We start from the raw sequence: 21,491 nt of genomic DNA on the forward strand, positions 1-21,491 counted from the left end.
AGCATATGTCCTCTCTCTGACAGTTCTTCAGATAGCGCCCCTACGATGGTCAGCCCACATGCCTTTCTTCAGCTGCCAGTAATTCAGCAGCTTGTTCTCTGTTGGTTTAGTTTGCATCCTCTTAATAAATATAAGTAAATGTGTACTTTACAGCTGTGGTACTGCTTAAGCCTGATCCCTTCAGTGTCCCCTGTTACCTGCATGATTCAGACAGTATATAGTACCCATGTGCTAATCCTCTGTGATTAGTCAATGTAATTATGTCACTAATCTGCGTACATATATGCTCTCTAAGTCGGTACCAAAAGCTCCACCAACCCTAAACTTATAATATATAGTACGCAGTTTAGCACACTGCATCAGGTTATGGCGTCATGCCTACTCCCTTGATCAACAGCTGCGGACATGCCGGTCTCACATGTCAGCGGCGCTACAGGGAAGAAGAACCAACAGGAGAGAACAAAACTTGAAGCACTCTCTGCAGCCGAGAAGGCGCGCACCGCCGGCCGGGGGCACCAAAACGAACAAAACAAATTTTGGGAGGAGAGGGGTGGGTGGGGGGGGGGGTGTCTTCAGTCTTGTCGTCGTCGGTCACGGCCGCAGCGGGCGGAGGTGGACGGGCACGCCGTGCTTGGGGCGGAGGGTGAGCACGTTCACCGGCGCGTGGCGGTAGTCGTCGGAGATGGCGATGCGAAAGTGGGACAGCAGCATGGCGAGCACGACCTTGGCCTCGACGAGCGCGTACGCCTGGCCGACGCAGTTGCGCGGGCCCGACGCGAACGGCAGGAACGCCGGGCGCCGCCCCGCCGCGAACCGCTCCGGCCTGAACTCGTGCGCGTCGGGGCCCCAGATGGACTCGTCGTGGTGGATGGCCAGCACCGGGATCCACACCGACAGGCCGCGCGGCAGGTGGAGGCCGCCGGCGGCGGTGAGGCGGATGTCCTCGAACACCATCCGTGGCAGCAGCGTCGCCGGCGGGTACAGCCGCAGCGTCTCGTGGATGATCATCTGCAGCTGCAAGGAGCACGCGGGGCAACGTCAGAAACAAGGCCGCAATAATGCCAAACATCACCGGCTCACCGGCGACGATCGATACGACGGCACGGACGGACGTACCACGGTGAGCTTGGAGAGGTCGTCGTACGACGGCGGGTCGTCGCCGCAGACTCGGGCGACCTCGGCGCGGGCCCTGTCCTGCCACTCCGGGTGCGTGGCGAGCAGCATCAGCGCCCAGGTGAGCAGCAGCGCCGACGTGTCGTGCCCCGCGAAGAAGAACGTCTTGCACTCGTCGATCACCAGCTGCAGGTCGTAGCTGAACTGCTGCTGCTCCGCCGCCGCCGCTCCGTCCTGCTTCTTCTTCTTCTCCATCTCGGCCAGCAGCATGGCCAGCAGGCCCCGGCCGTAGGCCGACGTCGTGCGGCCCTCGTCGGCGATCTCCCTGCTCCGCCCGATGGACTCCGTCAGCACGGCCTCCAGCTCGCCGTTCAGCCGCGTGATCTCCCTCCTGTACTTGCTCGGGAAGTACCTGCACACACACAGCGACGTCGTCCAGACACGAAGTACGTCAATGCACCAGGTAGTGTGCGTGCATGTCCAAAAAGTTGTTTACTGGTGACAGGCGTACGGCAATAATGTGGTTGTGTTTGTGTCAGTGACCATATGGAATCGTTTCGAGTCGAGGCATCAGACAAGCCGATGCCTCGGCCTCGGTTCAGCGTGCGTGCCATGCCAGCGACCAAAAGTTCCCGGACAGGCGCTGGTAGTGCAATACTGCAATGGAATGGCACACTGAGAGTGGAATCCTACTTGATTAATCCATCGGTTAAGCATGATTAGTGTACCAACGAGAATTAATTAGCTAGCTTGTTAAGGTTATTTGAGGTCGCAGGCCGGCATGATCGGGCATGGGCAGGGACAGAGGTAGCGACAACGGCCAGGCGAGACAGTGGAGCGCGCGCGTGTGCCTACTGCGCGTAGGTGCACGGGTTACGAGATCGACAAAGATGAGCGGCGGGCCGGCGGCCGGCATCGAGGGGTGCCGCGAGGAGACGGCGGGGTCACTCACTGGCTGCCGGGGATCCAGAGGTGGCGGCTGGAGCTCGCCGTGAGGCGCTGCAGGTCCTCGAGGAGACGGAAGATGAGCTTCCCGGTATCGTAGCTCGTGTCGAACTCGGTGCGCGAGATGATGTCGCCGGTGAGCCGAGTCATGTACCCGCCGATCTCCACCTCCCGACGCCGCCCGCCGCCGGGCGACGGCGCCGGCGACGACGCTGCCTCCTGGAGCGCACGGATCGTCTGCTTCGTGCACTCCACCATGTGACCCACGCGCCCCTGCAATACGACGCCCGGTGACGTCAGTTTCCGCGGCCACCACGACCATTCCAGGAAAAAAGAAACGGAACACACACACACACACACAAAAGAAACGAAAGAAAAAAGAGGGAAAGAATGCAAATGACGGCGGCGGCGGCGGACCTTCAGCTTGTCGGGCATGAACGCCGGCGCGACGACGTGGCGCTGGTGCGACCAGTGCGCGCCGTTGGCCATGAGGAGCCCTCGGCCGATGAAGTGCCGGGTGCCCTGGCGCTGCAGCCACGACTTGCCGGTGGCGTTCGCCGCGTACTTGGACGACAGGAACTCTTTGATCTGCGCCGCGTCCGTCAGGCACAGGCGCGGCTCGCTGCCGTACCAGTACACGAACAGCTTCCCTGCAGCCGCACGCGCGGACCAAACACACACGTGTTACAAAGAACGTTTCCCACGCCGTCGTAAAAGGACTAAAGGTACGCGGGTCAGCGGCGCAATGCGGCGGCGGCGGCGGCCTCTGGCACATTCTGGCCTTGTCAGACTCACCGTATGTCCTGGACCAGAGCACGTAGTGCGGCATGAGGCGGCCGACGATGTCGTGGCTCAGCGCCGGCATGTCGTCGGCGGTGGCCTGCGCCACGAGCGACGACACGTCGCGGAGGTTGCCGATGAGCGGGCGCGGCGGGGGACCGTGCACGCCCTGCCGGGCCATGATCCGGCGGATTCGCAGCGGCGTCAGCAAGTAGCAGGACAGGGTGATCCATGCCGCCCTCAGGAGCAGTATCAGGGCAGGGGACGCCAACACCATGAGCGTCACGAACGCCATTGAAGGGAGGAGAGGCGCCGGAAGGATTTTGGGGGAGGCGTTGATACCGTCCAGCTAGAGGCGGCGGCGGCGGGCGGCCGGCAATGCAGATTTCGGTGGGGGTCTGTGGGCTGTATATATAGGCACACCCCGTCATGCTGGTCAGGAGGGACAAATCTCCCCTCACTTGCCAATTATAATCAATGTTCCTTATATTTATTTTTGGGGTAGATTTTCTTTTTTTTTCTTTTAGAATATTTTTGGGCTATAGATTTGAAAGCATTTAATTCAGTCCATATTTCTTTTTTTAGAATTAATTCAGTCCTATATATTTCGTCAAATACCTTTTCGTACTTGGCTTTCATTGCTAAAAGTTTGGTAAAACATTAAGCTTTTGCCAGTTTGGTTCCTTTTTTAACAACAGAGAAATAAAAAGCGGGGTCTGCCCAGTTTAGACCTTATTTGGATACACACGTATCCACCTCAATTCACATGTATTTAAAGTGTATTAAAGTGAAACTTAAACTAATTTTCACTAGAATCCACCTTGATGTGGATAGATGTGCATCCAAACAAAGCCTTAGACATATTTTGTGCTAATCTCGACATCCAGAAATATCTATATATCCCTCTATATCTATATTTATATTTTTATATATACTCCAACCATTCTCGAATACAATACATTATCACCTTCAAAATTGGTATTGAATGTTCATACTCGTATTTGTCAGTTTATTGAAAAGAAAACCATGATTAGGGAGAGACTCCGTAGTTATGTTTAATCTATGATGCATGTGTCATTTGAGTACATTACATGACGGGGAATATATATTATACACTCATTATTAAAGAGTGAAATGATTGTGCCATCTGTCTTTCTTTAATTCCTGTAATGCCCTAATCTCCTCCTTGTTCCTTCTGCGATCCAAACTCATGATCCATGCTCATATGAGTTGAATGTGTATTTATGCATCATCAATGGTGCATAGTCTGATTTTAATACATATTGGGACGAATAACGTAACCGTTACATCCAGAATATAATGCATTACCACCTTCAAAATTTGTACTTAAATTGTTCATACTTAAATTTGACAGAATTTATTAAAAAGGAATCATGATTTGAGAAAAAACTCCTTAATTGTGTTTAATCTATGGTGTGTCATTTGAGTATTCCCTTAAGTTAACTTATTTTTAAAAAAAAAACAAACATCGGTTGTATTACACGACAGGGAATATATATATTATTTTTGTTCGGAGGAACTGCAGTCAGTTCTTAATTGCTAGGCTAAACTTTAAAAAATGGACATGCAAAGGTCAGTGCATACAAGATTTGTGGAAGGGAGGACTCTAGAGTTAAGGGCTATATACATTATGAAAAAACACTGCCCACCTGGTTCGACTATCTCCGAAGATCCAAAACTGCATTCCTGAGGATTTGTCTACCAGAGACATCGTAGGTCTTAACAGTCCTCCTCCCCTTCCAGAGATTGCACAAAATGATGGTAATCACGGTTGACTAAACATTTCTAGGTGCTCTGATCTATTTAAGGTCCAAGTCTCTCCCATAGGTCTTCAAACTCGTGGCCCCTCTTGCAGGAGAAGAAAAGGTTGCGCTTGATCTTGTTGGTAGGCAGCCACATTCTTCAGAGGCATCGGAGACGGTCAGACGGAGATGTTTATGTGGTAGAGAGAAACGACGCTCTGGTTGGTGGTATTCTCTGTCGACTAGCACCAGAGACCACATACAAAGATCGATGTGTTGTGCACATTGCCATGCTGACCTTCATCTTCATGCCCCTTGTATCTGGGACACCGTCAAATGCACATTGCCATCGCTTGATCGACTAAGGATCCCCAATTCTGCCTCGGCGGCCACGGTGAGGCCTCAACCTCAGCCCGACGTCCCAGCAGTTTACTTCGCAGTGGGCATCGCGGAAACAGATATTTGGGTGACAAGGGTTGACAAGAGTTGATGATGCTGAAGTGGAGATGGTGAAAACACAAGGCTTGAAATGCTGAAGCGTCGTAGTTGTTAGTTTGGGTCGTTTCGACCAAGTTGGCTCAAAATTGAGCATGTAGTCAAGTGGTACACTGGTGGTTTTTTTCACCTGATTTTCACTCGAAAAATCTGGGCCGACAATTGTATTTTTATTTTCTTTGTCTAATATAAATCACGACAAAGCTTTTGCCGTCCCTTCTAAAAGAATCCAGTCGCAATTATCTGCTTCGCACCTGCTGCGACTAACAACAAATGTAAGCTTATAGATATATATGGTTAGGGATAGGAGAATGAGAGTTGTATAGAAACTTTAGAGATAAAATAGAAGATGTCTAGGCCTAGATTTTTTTTATAACAAATAGACCTAGAGTCCAAGTAAGACATATATCAATTGTGTAGACTACATACTAAACATAAACGACAGCCTAAAAGCAAAAGCCCTTCCAAACTACTTCCTCCATTCTCATAAAGAAAGTCGTTTTGGACAAAATTTAGGTCAAACATTAGGAATATAAATTATGAACTTTTAAGTTGATGAGTTTGGAAATATGAAAATCATATAAATAGATTTGTCTTGAAAAATACTTTCATAAAAATATACATATATCACTTTTTGATAAATATTTTTATAAAAAAATAAAGAGTCGAAGTTAGGCTTTGGAGACTGTGTTGTTGTCCTAAACAACTTACTTTATGGGTATGGAAGGAGTATATGCTATCTCTAATGGCATATATACTTACCGCATGAACCGAATACGCAATCGTACTCATTAATTTAGTGCTAACTGATGTGGCCAATGTATCTTGGCACTATGGAAAAAGTAGCAGCGTATCACTTTTATTTAGAAGTCATTTATGCATTGATTGGCATAAAGATCTCTCAAATGGTAACGTCTGCTGCAGCCATAGCCAAAATTCATTTTCAAGAAACGCAGAGATCAGGTGCAAGGTACAGAATTCATATGAACACATAAATGCATTTTGCGTATATGCACCGTGCACAGTAGACATGACGCAACCTCGCAATTTAGATGTATATATATAGTAGCTACTATATCGTTGACTGTTATTCCATTTTGTAAAGAAAAGTACAGAGATGATAAACTATATATATATATATAATACTGTACGTATTGCCTCCTGCATTGCAGAAGGGACAACTATATGGTACTACATGGACAAAAGGATGGACAAGTTCCAAAATCAGAGCACTAAGGACAGCACATTGCCGAGATGGCACCAAATGTTCTAATTGTAAGGCTTAGACAGCAGCATGCAGGATTGCAGGCTTAGTTTAGAGTATCATTAGCGTGTGTATGGATTGGTCAATCCCTTAATTAAACAATCTCATTCAGGGGGCGGGCTTTATTCTGTATTCCCCATCACCTGCTCTTTCACCAAGGATGATTCTGAAGCAAAGGTTTCTGATAAGAGGCATAGATTATTGCAGAGCGGCAAAAAGGTTAACAAAAGGCAGAAAGATACAGGAATAGGGACAGAGGGGCGAGCAATTTTGTTTCCGTTGAGTAGCCTAGTTCTCTGCACCGGCAGCAACTTGGAGAAATAAAATCCGTCTGATGCTAGGCTTTTGGAGAAGAATACAAAAGCTGTGGCCTCTCATATACCCATTGTTTACTGAATCCGTGGCATATATGTTCAGAAAAAATACATACAAAAAAGTTCAGTACGAACGGAACACAGCGTGGATGAGCTGTAGCCGATTGACGTGAGTTCTTTTTAGGTATAGATTTTTCTCTCTCTCTCTCTCTCTCTGAACTCGCAATCGAAGAAGTCGGTGCACCGGCAAATGCGACTGCTGGTTACAGCTTGATTAGCTTGAGATCAGGAAGTATTTTACACGCACAGATGCAACGATGACGAGAGCAAGTAGAGCTTGTGTGTTAGCTTACGTGAGCATTTGTGAATTCAGGACGGTGAATAGTATACTAAATAAACTAAACTGTCTGAACGTCTTGGAATTGAGGAAGGTTAGTGCTTTCTGAACCAAATCTGAAAGTTTCTGAACAAAAGGTTCAGCATGATGAGTTGGTATGGTAGTGCCAGAACAGGAAATGCTGCTCTTTTGTTGCATCTGAATTCTGTGATGGGGATATCGTACTAAAATGCCGTGCACGACAAACAGGAAAATCATTCTCATGAAGCTTGCCAGTTGCCAAGATGATTGAAAACGCGAAGCTTTCCATTCTTGGGTTCGCAAGAGCTGCGAGCGCTGCGCAGCATGGGGGCAGGGGCTCTGTCTGAGCTTTCTGAATCTGCAGCTCGATCTGCATGGTGTGCGATCTCCTGAAAGTGAAAGCTGATGATTGCTCAACTGCTCTCTCTCTCTCAGCTCTCTGAATTCTGAAAACATCACTGACAATGCCGTATCTGAATCTCAACAGAATGAATTATAAATTTATTATTACATATCCTCCGTCAGTAATATGACTGCGACTGCGAGTAATACTGAAGCTTAAACTGTCAAGGAAAGACGAACCATCGTGAAGCTTTCTGGTAGGTATAAGAGTAAGACGCGGCGGTTCTTGAGAAACCGACGGCTCGACAGCTCTCTCTCTCTCTGGTCCCGTCGTCAAACTAGACGACTCCGAATTTTCCTGACGGGAACCGTGGTTTTTACAGCACCGTGGTGCACGAGCGTGAGTAGTGAGTGTGACACGGACGACGTCGGTGAAATGCGCGACAGCGTGAACGAGCAACGCTGTCGGCGATTCAAGGTTTAGAATTAGAATGGCATGAGCGGTCGGCGGTCAGGTCACACCCACGCACGCGGTTTCTTGCTGCTTCCTGTTCCTGACGTGCAGTCCTCGATGCATTTTTCCGGTCTCACCGTCGTCCGGCGACCGGCGCGGCGTCCCATTCAATATTTTTCGTCGGTCAGCGCCTCCTCGGCGATCCCCGATCGAGCTCCCCGGAGGAAACGCGCGCCATTACCAAACCCGTTTTTTTCCTTTTTTTTTATTCTTTGCGAAGGCATTTTCCCTCATTTTTGTAATGACGCTAATCTTACTTTTATAAAAAAATTTCCCTGCGCCGGTCATTCTTAGATCCGACGGCAGCTGGAGAAGGTAGGCCGGCGGCGCTGCCGTGCAGTTGCAGCTAAACATGTGGATGAGATGATCTGCAGAAGTGCAGATACGCAACTGAACTGAGTGAGTCAACCCATAGAATTTCCATGGGAACAACAACGATCATGATACACATAGAAAGAAAGATCCCACGAGCTGAGCACGCGATTTCAAAAGAAATCCTCGTGCCAGGGTTTTTATAAAATCCGCTCAGTTTTTTCAAATGAGAAATCATCCACTCTCCTTCTCCAGCTTGGTCGGCAGCAGGTGTGAAACGGCCATCCATCATCACTGGCCACTGAGCTGCTCAATTGCATAGATTTAATTAACGATGACAAATACATATAATCCACTCTGACTAGTGAGAGTAATAACGGGAAATCACAAGTATAAATGGGCACATCAGATGGATTTGGGAATCTCGATCGACAGGGCCTAAGAACGAATGCAGGGCTCTGACCTGCGCAGCAGATTTGCTTTGCTTTCCCGTCTGGGTCTTGACAGCTATCAGCCAATCTTTGTCTGCGTAATCATCGAGAAATAAAACTAAGTAGCGACTAGGCTGTATCAACAATGATTCCCTCAGGACTTTTTAAAGAGGAGTAAAAAAAAGGAGAGCTCGAGAAAAGCGCGCAAACTTTGATATGAATTTCTCTCGGCAAGTTGCACCGTTATCTGCAAAAACCTGTCCGCCATTAAGTCCGACTCAGCAATTAGCCTGGATCATTAGGTCTCCGCACCCGCACTTGCTTAGTCGTGCCATCTTTGTTCAAGTTGATTGAAGAAGAAGGGGGAAAAAAAATCTTGTGAGATAAATACAGAAATTCACCTTCATATGGGACAGGAATTGAATCACAGTAGAAATACACCAAATGATTCAGGCTAATGGATTTTCTTTTCGTCTCATAGTCTCATAGAAACTGGAATTTTCTTGACAGCTGGTGGCTTTTTTTTTCCTTTTTTTTTTTTTTTTGTTCCTCGTGTTGGAGGTTGATGGGCTCATCATGGCCCAATAGGCCAAATTTTTATGGGCTTGCATCCCAAATACAGCACGTACGTAGTAGAAAGTGATGAAACCAGGACGAAGAGAAAGGGATGGCGTGCGGCGGCCGTAAAGAATCCCGGCCCAGCGCAGAAAGCCGCCGCCATGTCGCAGACGCAGAGGGATCGATTGCGGACGCGACACTGTGCTCGTACCCTCTGGTTCGTTCAACTTGCGCGTGACTGCAAACGCGGCGCGTTCCGGTTTGTCGTGCGTGGTGCAAAAGTGCCAGTTTATGTACGTGTTAGGATAAGCAAGCAATAGAGAATACGGAAAGAAGCAGCCCGGCCCGGATTAATACGCCGCCGCCTTCTGATGCTTTGTAGTAGTATTGTGTGCGTACACCCCTACCTTGTCTGCATTTGTCTGTTCAAGGCTTGTCCAACTTGAGAGTCCAAGTATCCATCATCCATTTCATTAAGGTATTGTTCGATACTAAAGAATTCTCATATGACCAAAAGTTAACCATGTGACTGGTGAAGTCTAATAACTAAAGGTGTTGAACAACTTTCGTTAAGGTTACAAACCTTAATTATGTATAGAAAAGGGGTGAAAGACAACAAAAACCCTAGTTTCTATGAATAGCTTAATAGATAGCCTTTTGGTGAGCCATTTAACTAATTAATTTATTAAATAACTCAATTTTGGCTAATATGGAAGTGTTGTATAGGTCATGAGCTTTGATGTAGTGCAAACCATTGATGAAAATTTGGTATTTTGATGGTTTAAATTGAAGAACAAAGTTTGAACTTTTAGTTCCAAATGCTTGGACTTGGAAAATATCCCACGTCGATGAGAAATGAAAACATTTCCATTTTGCCGTAGCATGTTCTACGATTTTCCCTAAGCAATAACTCATGCCCAAATATAAACTTGCACTTCAAACATGGGACTAGAGATTGGGAGTGTTGACGATGAAATAGGACTGGTTTGAACTTCAAAGTTGATGTCAAAAAGTGCAAGAATCATTGTTTTCATCCTTGCCCATGAACTTGAGCCTCGTATTTTCTAAACCATTGTCCAAATCATCATGGAACCTTAATAGGAATTATAGTGTGACGTGTGATCTCCAACTTTGGTAAAGAGTCATGGGCATCTTTCCATTCCAAAAATGCCAAAAAAAAACTAATGCCAAGACGCTTACATGGCTCTTTCTCGCTCCGTCGGCCTAGTCACTGCGTCATGCACGCACTTTACCATGCGCATGCCATGCATGACGCCATACGTCACCACTGCTCTGTCACACCACGCCAAGCTCATGACCATGTCGAGAAGAAGAAGAAAGAGAGATAAGAAAATAACTAAAAAACTAACAAAAGAGAAAGAAATGAAACTAAAGAGGGGGAGAAAAAAAAGAGAAATGAACTAGATAACATAATAGATAGAAAGAAGACAAAAAAACAAAAAAAAAACTAGAAAAACGAATCAAGACCGGCCTGCATGCGAGAAAATTTGAAATGCATTAAAACATGACAAAAAAATTAGAAATCAAATTATGCAACAGACGGAGTTAGAGGTAGGCAGTGGACGGAGAAGCAACAGGGGTTAATTTGGAAATAAAAAGACGGTTTGGAATGTTTCGCTCCTTAATACATATCTCTTTTTTCCGTCTTTCCTCCCCTCTGTGTTTTTTGTTTGGGTTTATTTCTCTGAATGTTTCTGTTTCCTAGTGGATTTTTTGTTCTCTGTTAAATTCAAAAAATAACATTATGGGTCTTTGAATCATTGACCTTTTCCGAATCCCTACTAAACAAATATTTCCACCACCAAATTATTTATGAGTGAAAAAATATTTCCACCACCAAGTTTTTCATGTAGTTTTGATTAGAAATAACATTTATTCTTATTAAAACGTGGATCAACCGATGGTCCAACTAGTCAAAACATGTTTTTTAGTTTTTCATAAAATTTTAAAATGACAATAGTTTCAACATTATGGACTGAATCATTGGTCTTTTCCTGAGAAGCAAATATGTCCACCATTGAATTGGTCATGTAGCTTTGATTAGAAACAAAAATTATTCTTATTAAAACTTGGATATGGTCCAACTAATCAAATCCATGAATTGAAATTTTAAACAGCTTGTTACCTATTTTAGTCTAAATAAATGTATCCATGCAATCCTTGATGGGAGATGCCATGTAGAAAATGTGGAGAGGTTCCCACTATAGTTATGGGGCAGCATACTAATCCTTAATATGCCAACAACTAACTTCTTGCTGACTTTAATTGGATATAAAAATTACATATTTTTATGGGTACTCAAAGAAAATCACAAAGCTCAATATTTACCTCTAGCACCACATAAATAGTACTCCATCCATCTCAAATTGTAAGGCATTCCAAGAATTTTGGAGAGTTAAAGCATCTCATGTTGGACCAAAATTATAGAAAAAGGATAACAATTTATGAGATAAAGTAGATATACTATAAAAATATAATTAACTAAGAATCTAATAATACTTAGTTGGTATCATAAGCGTTATTATTTTACTATATAAATTTGATTAAACTTAAGATACTTTGACTCTCCAAGTTTCTTAGAATGACTTATATTTTAGGATGGAGGGGGTATGAAAATTAAAGTTATGCTATATTTACACCTAAATATTTTGTGCTTGCAATAGGAGAAAAAATCTATCAAAATTATATTTTAATTCAATAGAGTTAATAGGACATTGTCATATTGTTATCAACATTAACTTATATGATGACCATGGTCATCATAAAATTTAGAAAAGATAAAGGGAATAGGTATATATCATTTTCATCATCGTTTTCCATGAATGTTTGATAGTTTTTTTCTACTATTGCAAAACAAAAACATGTTTGCTAGCTAAACTTAATAACATACATTGAACATCCTATTAAGAATAACCATAAGCACAACAAATTTAGGTGCTAAATTGGAAATGATTGTTACAACAACTAAGAATCAACATATAACATATTGTTAGGGAAATGATAGTAGCAAAGAGTAGATTGATCTTGCTCATAATTAATATGCAGAGATTGTATGTAGATGGCTATGCACATCTCTTTACCTATCGGTTAGCAAGATTCGATGAGGATATTATCCAATCATCTTAATTTTAGATTTGTTTTGATAAGTTTAAGACTAGTTTCTAATTGAGCTAAAAAAATTAGCTAAAGGTAGCTAAAACTTTTGCTAAAAGACAGCTACTAACGCACGACCGCACAAGCGTACACTATCTTCTCTTTTCTTTCTTACGCCTGCATGCACTATTGTTCCTTTTTCTTTCTCTCATGGTCCCATCACCCTGCTACCCATCACTCCACTATGGGCACGCTAGGGTTTTGTCGGAGCTCCGATGAAACCTTAGCCCACCCGCCGCACCACCTTCTTCCCTTTCCCTCCCTCGCCATGGCCATATCACCCCAGCCTCGTCCTGGCCTAGCCGCCTCCACCGCCCACTGCCACCAAGACGTACCCTAACCCGTCCTCTCATTGTCCTTATTGCCTGGCCTGCCTCCCGTGATCCCCGTCTCTTCTAAACTTGTCGGAGTTTGGGAAGATGAGAGGGAGAGAGGGAGAAAGAGAGAGAGGAGAAGTTCGCTGAACCTTAATTCTCAGATGGTCGAATGTGGATGAGGAGAAAGACACACCTTGCAAGCTGCAAGCACCACTGCCACCGAAACCCGTATGCACTTGAGGAGAGAGGGTGAGGAGATTCGTGTGCAACATTTATGCAAACGATCTTAAAAATAGATGAATATTTTTATTTTATTATTATTGAAAAGAAAAAATATATGCACGGGGCACACATCTTAGCGAAGGTCCCTACGCGACTATAACTTTCATGACGTCTACGTCTATAAAAAACCCTACGATTTGGATGACTTCGTGAAACAGAAAGATAACATATAAATTCAGCAAACAAGAGGACCCAACCCGCAAAAGGCGCCCTTCCGCCGCTACCGCTAGGGACCGGAATAGAAATCTCCGAGGAGAGCTCGTCCCCTCTCGCCTTCGTCCCCTTCTCCGCCTGACCGCTGCTGTCCGCCTCCAACCCTCCAGTTCGACGCAGACGGCGGCGGCGGCGGCGGCAGCGCGGCGAGATGAAGGTTTCCGTGAAGACGCTCAAGGGATCCAGCTTCCAGATCGAAGTGGAACCCACCGACAAGGTACTCGTCGCCTGCGCTCCCGATCTGTCGCCATGGTTCTAGTTGCTGGATGTATTGGCGGGGCTGCTTCGCTAGATTTGGCTGCTTGTTAGGTTCGTTTGGGGTCTAGGATTTGGTTGGTTCCCCTGCGGAGGCGATGAGAGTGTTGGAAGCCGCGAGCAAAGCTGCCGTGGATCCAATCTGTAGGTTGCTGGTTTGGTTCCGGTGGTGCGAGTGGAACAGGTGGAACGGAGAGCTGTTGCAGAGTTCGCCTGTGGGTTTTCTGGTTTCAGTTTGGGTTCCTTCTAGTGATGTTTTCGTGGATACATGAATCAGATGGCAAGGCGAAGTTATTGGGCATTAATTAGTTCATTGGTTGCTCCCTTTCTAGTTGGTAGATGGAGCATAAGTTGTAGTCAATTTATTGTTCTCTCATACATCTCTGCTGGTTGTGTTTGATTGATAAAAAAAAAGCAAGGCAGAGTGATACTTCATTACCTCGCGGGCATGAGGCACGAACATTGATTAGTTATTGCCGTTTCAGTTTATGCTCAGGAGCCATTCTTGACTTGTCGATGTTAGATCTTATCAGTAAAAGCTACTTTCTGCCAGTTTGTTTCTAGGCAGCTTCAGGATGTAATGCTGGATTTTCACCTATTTGGTAATGTGGTTGGAGTGGATCAAATAGGTGCATGCGATGGCTGCCATAAAAAAAAAGCCTTTGAAATCTGAGATTTTTTTAGTATACCTAAGTTCATATAGCACGAACCTTAGATGCTATCATCACCCTTTCATGAATATAAGGATGCCATCAACACACCTTTTCTGATTATTCCAGCTCTCTAGATAGTTACAGATATAAGGAGTAAATCAACCTTACCTGCTTACAATCGGCAGTAGAGACTGTAAGGAGATGACTTCTCTTTATTTATCAGCTAGGATAAAATGAGGATATTGCCTGACTACCCAACTCATGTCCTACTCCAATTGTCTTAGATTCACACCACTTAGTTTAATAGTTTGACATGCTAGAGAAAGATTCTGATTGGGTCGATAACTAAATGTGTGCTATGCACCAAGATAAGGCAACATAAGCATGACGAGGAAGATAAACGCTGACAATCTTTCCAATAGGAATGGTTCACAGGTGCAATTACACCTATGACCTATCATCTATCAACCATATGAATACAACATGGTCCAACTAATAGACACACACTTATATCCACACAACCAAAATGCATACCATGTGCACTGTGAACACCCTATCAGCATCCTTATCTGGCTACAGCTTCCATGTTGTCTCCAACATCACAGCCCGACTGATTTGGACACCTTCCATAAACAGCAGTGGGTACATATAAATTCATCAAACTAGAAGACCCAATCCGCAAAAGCACACTTCTACTCAGGGGCCAAAATATGAGGCTGAAAAGAAATTGCCCTCCTCACTCCTTCCTCCCCTCGGTTGGTTGTTGGGTTCCAGTGGTGCAAGTGGAATTGGCAGAACTGAGAGCCGTTGGCCTGTTGCAGAGTTCGCTTGTGGATGTGGACATGGGGTAGCTTGGCCTCTTGGGTTTGGGTTCGTCCTAGGTGATGTTTTTGGTGGATACAAAAGTCAGATGGCATGGTGAAGTTATGAACCCTTGAGCCTTTAATCCATTGGTGTTCTTCCCTTTCTAGCTGGTCGATCTATTGTTGCTGCTATGAAGACTATAAGAGTGAGTGGCCAGCACTTCCATGACAATCGTCATGCGGGCACCATCAGAAGGAAACCAGGAGGAACCGAAACAGAGTAGTCTAAGCACAGGGGACAGCGACTGTGTTGCCCTGCTTATACCCCCCTAACTTCCTGGGAACGTATCTGGTGGAAACCACAACCTTCATGAAAACCCGTGCAAACCACAGCAAAAAAGTCGCCTAAATTCACCAAAAAAATCACACATGTAGATGATATGATGATACATAACCTTGTAAAATATATTGTCCAAACTCGAATTCGTTTGTGAGATATAAAAATGACAAATTTCTAACGGATCCTGTGGACAACTTTCTGGCTTGAAATTTGTTATTTTTATATCTCACAAACAAATTCGAATTTGGACAAGATATTTTACAAGTTTGTGTATAATCATATCATCTACATGTGTGATTTTTTTGGTAAATTTAGACAACTTTTTTGCCATGGTTTGCATGGGTTTTCACGAAGGTTGTGGTTTCCACTAGATATGTTCCCTAACTGCCTAATCCCTGGACTAACGCAAGTTATCCACAAACGCACGCACGCAACTGAACTCCCTATGCCACGCCTCCTGTCGCGGGTGTGATTGTGACGTCTTCTGCTGCTGTCCTGGTCTTCTCCTTTCTTCCTCTTCTCTTCTACAATCTACACAATACCGGTCTAACACTGGAGGTTGTGTTTGAAAAATATAAGGCAACATGATACCTCACATGCACAAATACTTTTTTAGTTATATTGTCAATTTCAGTTTGTGCACAGGAGCTACTATTGATTCGTCGATGTTAGATGGCATCAATAAGTGATACTTTTTGACAGTTTGTTTCTAGGCAGCTGTTTAGGATGTTTTGCTGGATTTCACTTGTTTGGTACTGTGGTTGGGTGGATCAAAGAAGGTGAATCCGGTTGGCTGCCATAAAAGAAAGCTTCAAATTTGCAAGATTTTTTTAGTATATATACCTCATTTATTTCTGTTATCTACTTAACAAATAAGGGTTTTGATAATGCAATCTAGATTCTATTAGCACCCTTTTTTTTGGTTCTTTCAGTTTCTATCTAATAAGAAATTGATAGTGATGCTGTTACATGCCTGCTATTGACACAAGTTCTTGAAACAGGTTGCTGATGTGAAAAAGGTCATAGAGAGTATACAAGAAAATGCTTCCTATCCTGCTGACCAACAAGTGCTTATACACCAGGGGAAGGTGCTCAAGGATGACACCACATTGGAGGAAAACCAAGTGGTTGAGAATAATTTTCTTGTTATAATGCTCAGACAGGTAGGCTACTTGTTTATGACTTGGGGTGATAAGAAAGTTATTGCCAAGATATGAATAATCAATAACGTTAACTGAATAACTGTCATAGTGCATTGGATTGTTTGAAAGAATTTGCGCTTCATTTTCTAATGCTAGCTTGTTAGGCAATATTGTATATATGGATGCAAAGGCTACTGTGAATTTGGAATGTCTACAGTTGCATCAGGAAGTGTTCTATATATCTTATCACAGTACAATTGTAACCTTTCACAGAACAAGGGATCATCAAGTGCAGCACCAGCTAAGGCAACCGCAAATCAGGTGAGACATTAGAATATTTTGTTTGTGTTGATACTGATTTTTTTTTCACGTTTTGTTATTTTTCTTTCAGTATTTAACTTTTTCTTGACCCATCTAATGTATAAGGAACTCTAGTAAAAATTACGTTTATTTATTATTTATTTATTGCAAAAGTTACCCTTTTCTATATATTGTCATTCTGGATAAAGCCAATTAGCTATGACACAGTTTTAGTCTTTTAGTTAATTTATATATTATATATGCAAATCAAGCATAGATGAGGTCTGTTGAACAACTGGCTTTTTACCTTTTCTATATATTGTCATTCTGGATAAAGCCATTAGCTATGACACAGTTTTAGTCTTTTAGTTACTTGATATATTATATGCAAATCAAAGCATAGATGAGGTGTGTTGAACTGGTTTTTGGTTATATGTGGTTGCTATTTTATTTAACCAAGGGCCTAAAGTTCTAAGGTTCAAACTACAGTAGAATGTTCTGAACTCAGGAATTCTGTGTTTTTGCCATCGCTGTTGATGTTTTTTTTTTCATCCTCAATGGATCTATACTTGTTACAGTGCTGTAAAAAGAAAGCCAAAATCATAAAGCAACAAACAAAAACAAACAGGACAAAAAGAAAGAGACATGACGAATTGACGATTATGCAAATACATATGCTTTAGTGTGCACTGTAATATGTTTCTGTTTGAGATATAGACATTAACTTAAACTACTTTTGCAGGCTCCCCCTACTCAGACAGTGCCTGCTACTCCAACTCAAATGTCAGCAGCCCCAGCTGCACCGGCACCTATGTGAGCTTCACATTTAATTTTATGTAGAAAAGCTTGATTTGTGTTAGGATTGATAGTATGGATCCTTTTCGGTTGGTTCTAGGGCAGACAACATTTGCAATTACTGATTTCAGTGTCAGTTCTATGTTTGTATTGAATTGAATTATAACAAAACAAAAGGTTGTGTGTGGTCTTTGAGCCTTTGACACTGTAGTTGACAGGCTGTGAGATTTGCAGATTTATGCCACATTTCAAGCTCTACTGTTTTGAGGATGTTTCTTACTACCAACATGTCATTCTAACCATGTCCTAAGTCAAACAATTAAGTTTGACCTATCAAGAAGATCGTCAACATTTATGACAACTATGTAAATGTGTTACATGACGAATCTAATGGTATTTGTATTGGGTAAATAAATATAAATATCGGTATCTTTTTGGGTATAAACTTGGTTAAACTTAAAATAACTTAGGACAAAACTAGAATGTCAAGTTTTATGGGACAAGAGGTAGTACTATTTGACTTCTCGAATGTCCTTTGTTAACTTGAGTGTAACAATGCATAAGTTGGGTATAATTTTCATTCACTTTATACTACCATTGTCATTGCCAGCTAACTCCTTCCATTCTCTGAATTAGTGTACCTGTCAGTGCACCGGCTGCAACTGCTACAGCCTTGGCAGCTCCTGCTGTTGCTGTATCGTAAGTTCCAGATTTTCCTTCCATCTTAGATGATTTAACTAATCTTGTAATAAGCAGAATCGTTGTTTGATAATGTATGGATTTCCTATTAATAAAAATAGCTGTTAAAAGTTGCTAATGACATTCACATATATCTTCTCTTTAATGTTCACTTGAACAGCACTGAGTTGTTCTTGTTCTTGTTCTTCACTTAAACAGCACTGAGGCAGATAGTTATGGTCAGGCTGCCTCAAACCTAGTTGCTGGCAGCAACTTGGAAGGAACAATTCAATCCATTCTTGAAATGGGTGGCGGGACATGGGACAGAGACACTGTACTACGTGCTCTGCGGGCTGCCTATAACAATCCAGAGCGTGCTGTTGAGTACTTATATTCTGTAAGAATGATTCTTTGTCCTCCCTTGCTACTTTCTAGGCCTTACATATGATGAACTTTCAGTGATCTATGTGTGCCCAAATACGTTTAACTAGTGAACACATTATCTGTTGCATAAAGCAGATTGAAGCTGTATGCACATATGTTTAATTTCAATGTTTTGTGACCGTTAGAAGTTAATTGCCCTTTTAATCTAAGTATGAGGATGCAATTTTGCTTTCCAACTGTAGACACTAATGTCCTTCATCTTCTGTTTAGGGGATTCCTGAACAAATGGAAGCTCCTGCACCACCTCCAAGTTCCCAGCCAGCCAATCCTGTCCAGGCGGCACAAACAGCTCAAGCTGTAGTTCCTTCATCTGGACCAAATGCTAACCCTCTCGACCTCTTTCCCCAAGTAACTCCCCCTGTGCATGCACACTGACATTTTTGCCACTAGTTGAATTTGTTTCTCATATTTGCCCTTGTCTGAACTGTAGTCTCTTCCGAATGCTTCCGCTAATGCCGGCGCAGGGAACCTTGATGTTTTGCGTAATAACGCCCAATTCCAAAACCTGCTTGGTTTGGTGCAGGCTAACCCTCAGATTTTGCAGGTCTGTTTCCTTGCTCTGTTGCTCATCCTCTCCTCTCTTTTTTTTTTGTGAAAGTTGCTCATCCTCTTTCAGTCTCGAACAATCTCCCTTTTGCAATCCGTTTCACTCATAATTCATTTTATTATGTGCATTGTGCAGCCATTGCTTCAAGAATTGGGGAAACAAAATCCCCAGGTTATGCAGCTAATCCAGGAAAACCAAGCAGAATTCATGCGGTTGATCAATGAACCACTGGAGGGAGATGAAGAGAATGAAATGTGTGTGCTTCTTCCTTGGGCTGCCCTTGTTTTTTTTTTGTACTGCCGACATCGTTTGATATTTTTGTACTTCCTGAACCAGGATGCTGGACCAGATGGCGGATGCAGCTGAGACCATTGCAGTCACTCCAGAGGAGAACGAAGCTATACTTCGTGTAAGGGATCTTGACTAGTTCTTACACATTTGCTTTTACCTGCATTCTCACCACCTTGGTTTTTATGTTCGATTTACCCCACCATATTCCTCATGCGCAGCTTGAAGGGATGGGCTTTGACCGGGCACTTGTCCTGGAAGTGTTTTTCGCCTGCAACAAGAACGAGCAGCTGGCCGCCAACTACCTCTTGGATCACATGCACGAGTTCGACAACGATGACGGGCTCGGAGGGCCACCACTATGAGAGGCGGAATAGCTCTCAATCTCTGCATCATGCGAAGGCTTGTAGGGCAGAAATAGGAAAACGTTTTGGGATTTGTCTCGTCTCGTCTGTCCGCTCCCTCTACATTTCTGTTTGGCTTTGCTGTTTTAGTACATAAATTCTAGATTTACAGACAGACTTTATAACCTGATATAGAGGTAACGGATCAGTTTACTCTTTTCTGGATAAACTTATTAGCTTACTATATGTTTTGTGCTATTATTGCCGTTCTGGCCGCATTGAGCCAGCGGTTTCACGGTTCAACATGACAAGCGCTGGCTGCCGCAGTAGCAGAAGCGAGATGCTTGTGAGATTCCTTCCCGGTGGTTCGTTTACCCAATCCTGAACCGTGCTGATACTGAAGGCATTATCTGGCATAACATGTTAGTGCAAACATTATTACACGAATGCACGAGTAAGGCTCTCGTAACTGTGATTAAGAACAGCAAACTGGTCAGTAATGAACTAGCCAGCACACAAGCTCCGTAGTTTCTTGCACGCATATCTACCTGATTTGGGAGATATATATTGTCTTGTTATTCTCCGGACCTGCTTCTCAATTTTTTCTGGTATGCCATCTCTTAGAGGCATCAGAATCTCCATGTATTGCTTCTCCAGTGCCTTCATAATTTCTCTCTCAACATCAGCAACAGCCTGATAAGACAATAAATATAAATTGACTCCATTGTAGGAGAAATATGAGGTCTGGTTCAAAGAATGCAGGTGTACACTCTAAACTCATCAGATATTGGGGCCATCTATTGATAAACACTCCATACTCGTTTATGCTCTCTTTTATTTGCTCATACATTTGCTCGTAATGGTGAAGCTCGGTATCTGAGCTAATAAGATATTCTGAAACGCCATCTTCATTAACAATTGAGCTGAATTTGCATAATTTCAACAGGTAAAGAACAAATGTTACCCAGATTTGTCCCAAGCTGTAATAATTACTATAAGTCAGCAATCTACAATTTCGCTTTACCTCGTAGGAAGCTCATGAACATCTTGGGCCAGTATATCTGCTACTGATGATACCCCGGTCCTCTCAAGCCCTCCATCCATTTCAGCCGTTTCTGTTTGCAATACCATATGAATGCCAATGAAATCACCACTTCCAGGACAAGTTAAATCAAATGAATTACTATCACAAAGTCTCTGATGTTCTTACCAACTGCATCAAACGTGACCTCCTCGCCCCCTGCAATTGGAGGGGCACTAGGAGTCCCCAATACCTGACCCTCAAAGTGGCGTCCCTGTACATAAAAGGAGAACTCGCACGTTTATGCAACTCTGACTCTGACTCTGACTTCTGATGTTCGATGGACGAAACTAAATGAATGCTATGTGTTTTCAGGGACAGGTGTCTGACAGATGTTATGGTTGTATTGCTCAAAGCAATTGGGAGGCTGAAGAGAGGTAATATCCTTGGAAGCAACAGCCAAGACTGACATGGTGGCAAGTGGATCTTTCAGATTCGCGAGTTTGATTGATATGCTGTGTTTGTGGCGAGACTTGAGTTCAGGACATATGCTTGCGGAGTTGAACTGGTCCACATTGAAATGTGTGTATGCTGCATTGACATGTGCGTCACATTCCAGCAGCAAGTAATTATCAACTATGCAACGATGCAGCAGCCACACAGGTTAGACATCAAGCAGATGTTTCATGTGGTACCACATGCATAT

General features: G+C 43.6%; 2 protein-coding genes and 1 long non-coding RNA gene across 3 annotated transcripts; 1 reads left to right on the top strand and 2 right to left on the bottom strand.

Annotated features, from left to right (window-relative positions):
- LOC8059663 (cytokinin hydroxylase) lies at positions 219-3,270 on the bottom strand. Its single transcript, XM_002462312.2, has 5 exons — positions 2,854-3,270; positions 2,476-2,708; positions 2,066-2,331; positions 1,117-1,525; positions 219-1,014 (listed from the first exon to the last, which is right to left on the bottom strand). The coding sequence occupies exons 1-5, from the start codon at positions 3,131-3,133 to the stop codon at positions 592-594; spliced, it is 1,611 nt and encodes a 536-aa protein (XP_002462357.1). The 5' UTR covers positions 3,134-3,270; the 3' UTR covers positions 219-591.
- LOC110432948 (probable ubiquitin receptor RAD23) lies at positions 13,094-20,067 on the top strand. Its single transcript, XM_021454251.1, has 11 exons — positions 13,094-13,392; positions 16,228-16,389; positions 16,642-16,689; positions 17,411-17,481; positions 18,100-18,162; positions 18,361-18,538; positions 18,796-18,933; positions 19,016-19,129; positions 19,268-19,386; positions 19,469-19,541; positions 19,642-20,067. The coding sequence occupies exons 1-11, from the start codon at positions 13,327-13,329 to the stop codon at positions 19,783-19,785; spliced, it is 1,176 nt and encodes a 391-aa protein (XP_021309926.1). The 5' UTR covers positions 13,094-13,326; the 3' UTR covers positions 19,786-20,067.
- LOC8060226 lies at positions 20,339-21,055 on the bottom strand. Its single transcript, XR_002450245.1, has 3 exons — positions 20,975-21,055; positions 20,789-20,879; positions 20,339-20,457 (listed from the first exon to the last, which is right to left on the bottom strand). It is a non-coding gene; the product is annotated as an uncharacterized LOC8060226 (long non-coding RNA).

Source organism: Sorghum bicolor, chromosome 2 (assembly GCF_000003195.3).
Source record: "Sorghum bicolor cultivar BTx623 chromosome 2, Sorghum_bicolor_NCBIv3, whole genome shotgun sequence".
NCBI lineage: Eukaryota > Viridiplantae > Streptophyta > Magnoliopsida > Poales > Poaceae > Sorghum > Sorghum bicolor.

Bases quoted from the DNA above. Each gene is read 5' to 3' on its own strand.
- LOC110432948 (XM_021454251.1), top strand. From the start codon at position 13,327: ATGAAGGTTTCCGTGAAGACGCTCAAGGGATCCAGCTTCCAGATCGAA. The intron at 19,387-19,468 runs GTGTGTGCTTCT...TTCCTGAACCAG, and splicing joins GGAGATGAAGAGAATGAAAT to GATGCTGGACCAGATGGCGG. The intron at 19,542-19,641 runs GTAAGGGATCTT...CCTCATGCGCAG, and splicing joins AGAACGAAGCTATACTTCGT to CTTGAAGGGATGGGCTTTGA.
- LOC8059663 (XM_002462312.2), bottom strand. From the start codon at position 3,133: ATGGCGTTCGTGACGCTCATGGTGTTGGCGTCCCCTGCCCTGATACTG. The intron at 2,709-2,853 runs GTGAGTCTGACA...GTGCGGCTGCAG, and splicing joins GCTCTGGTCCAGGACATACG to GGAAGCTGTTCGTGTACTGG. The intron at 2,332-2,475 runs GTCCGCCGCCGC...GTCGTATTGCAG, and splicing joins TCATGCCCGACAAGCTGAAG to GGGCGCGTGGGTCACATGGT.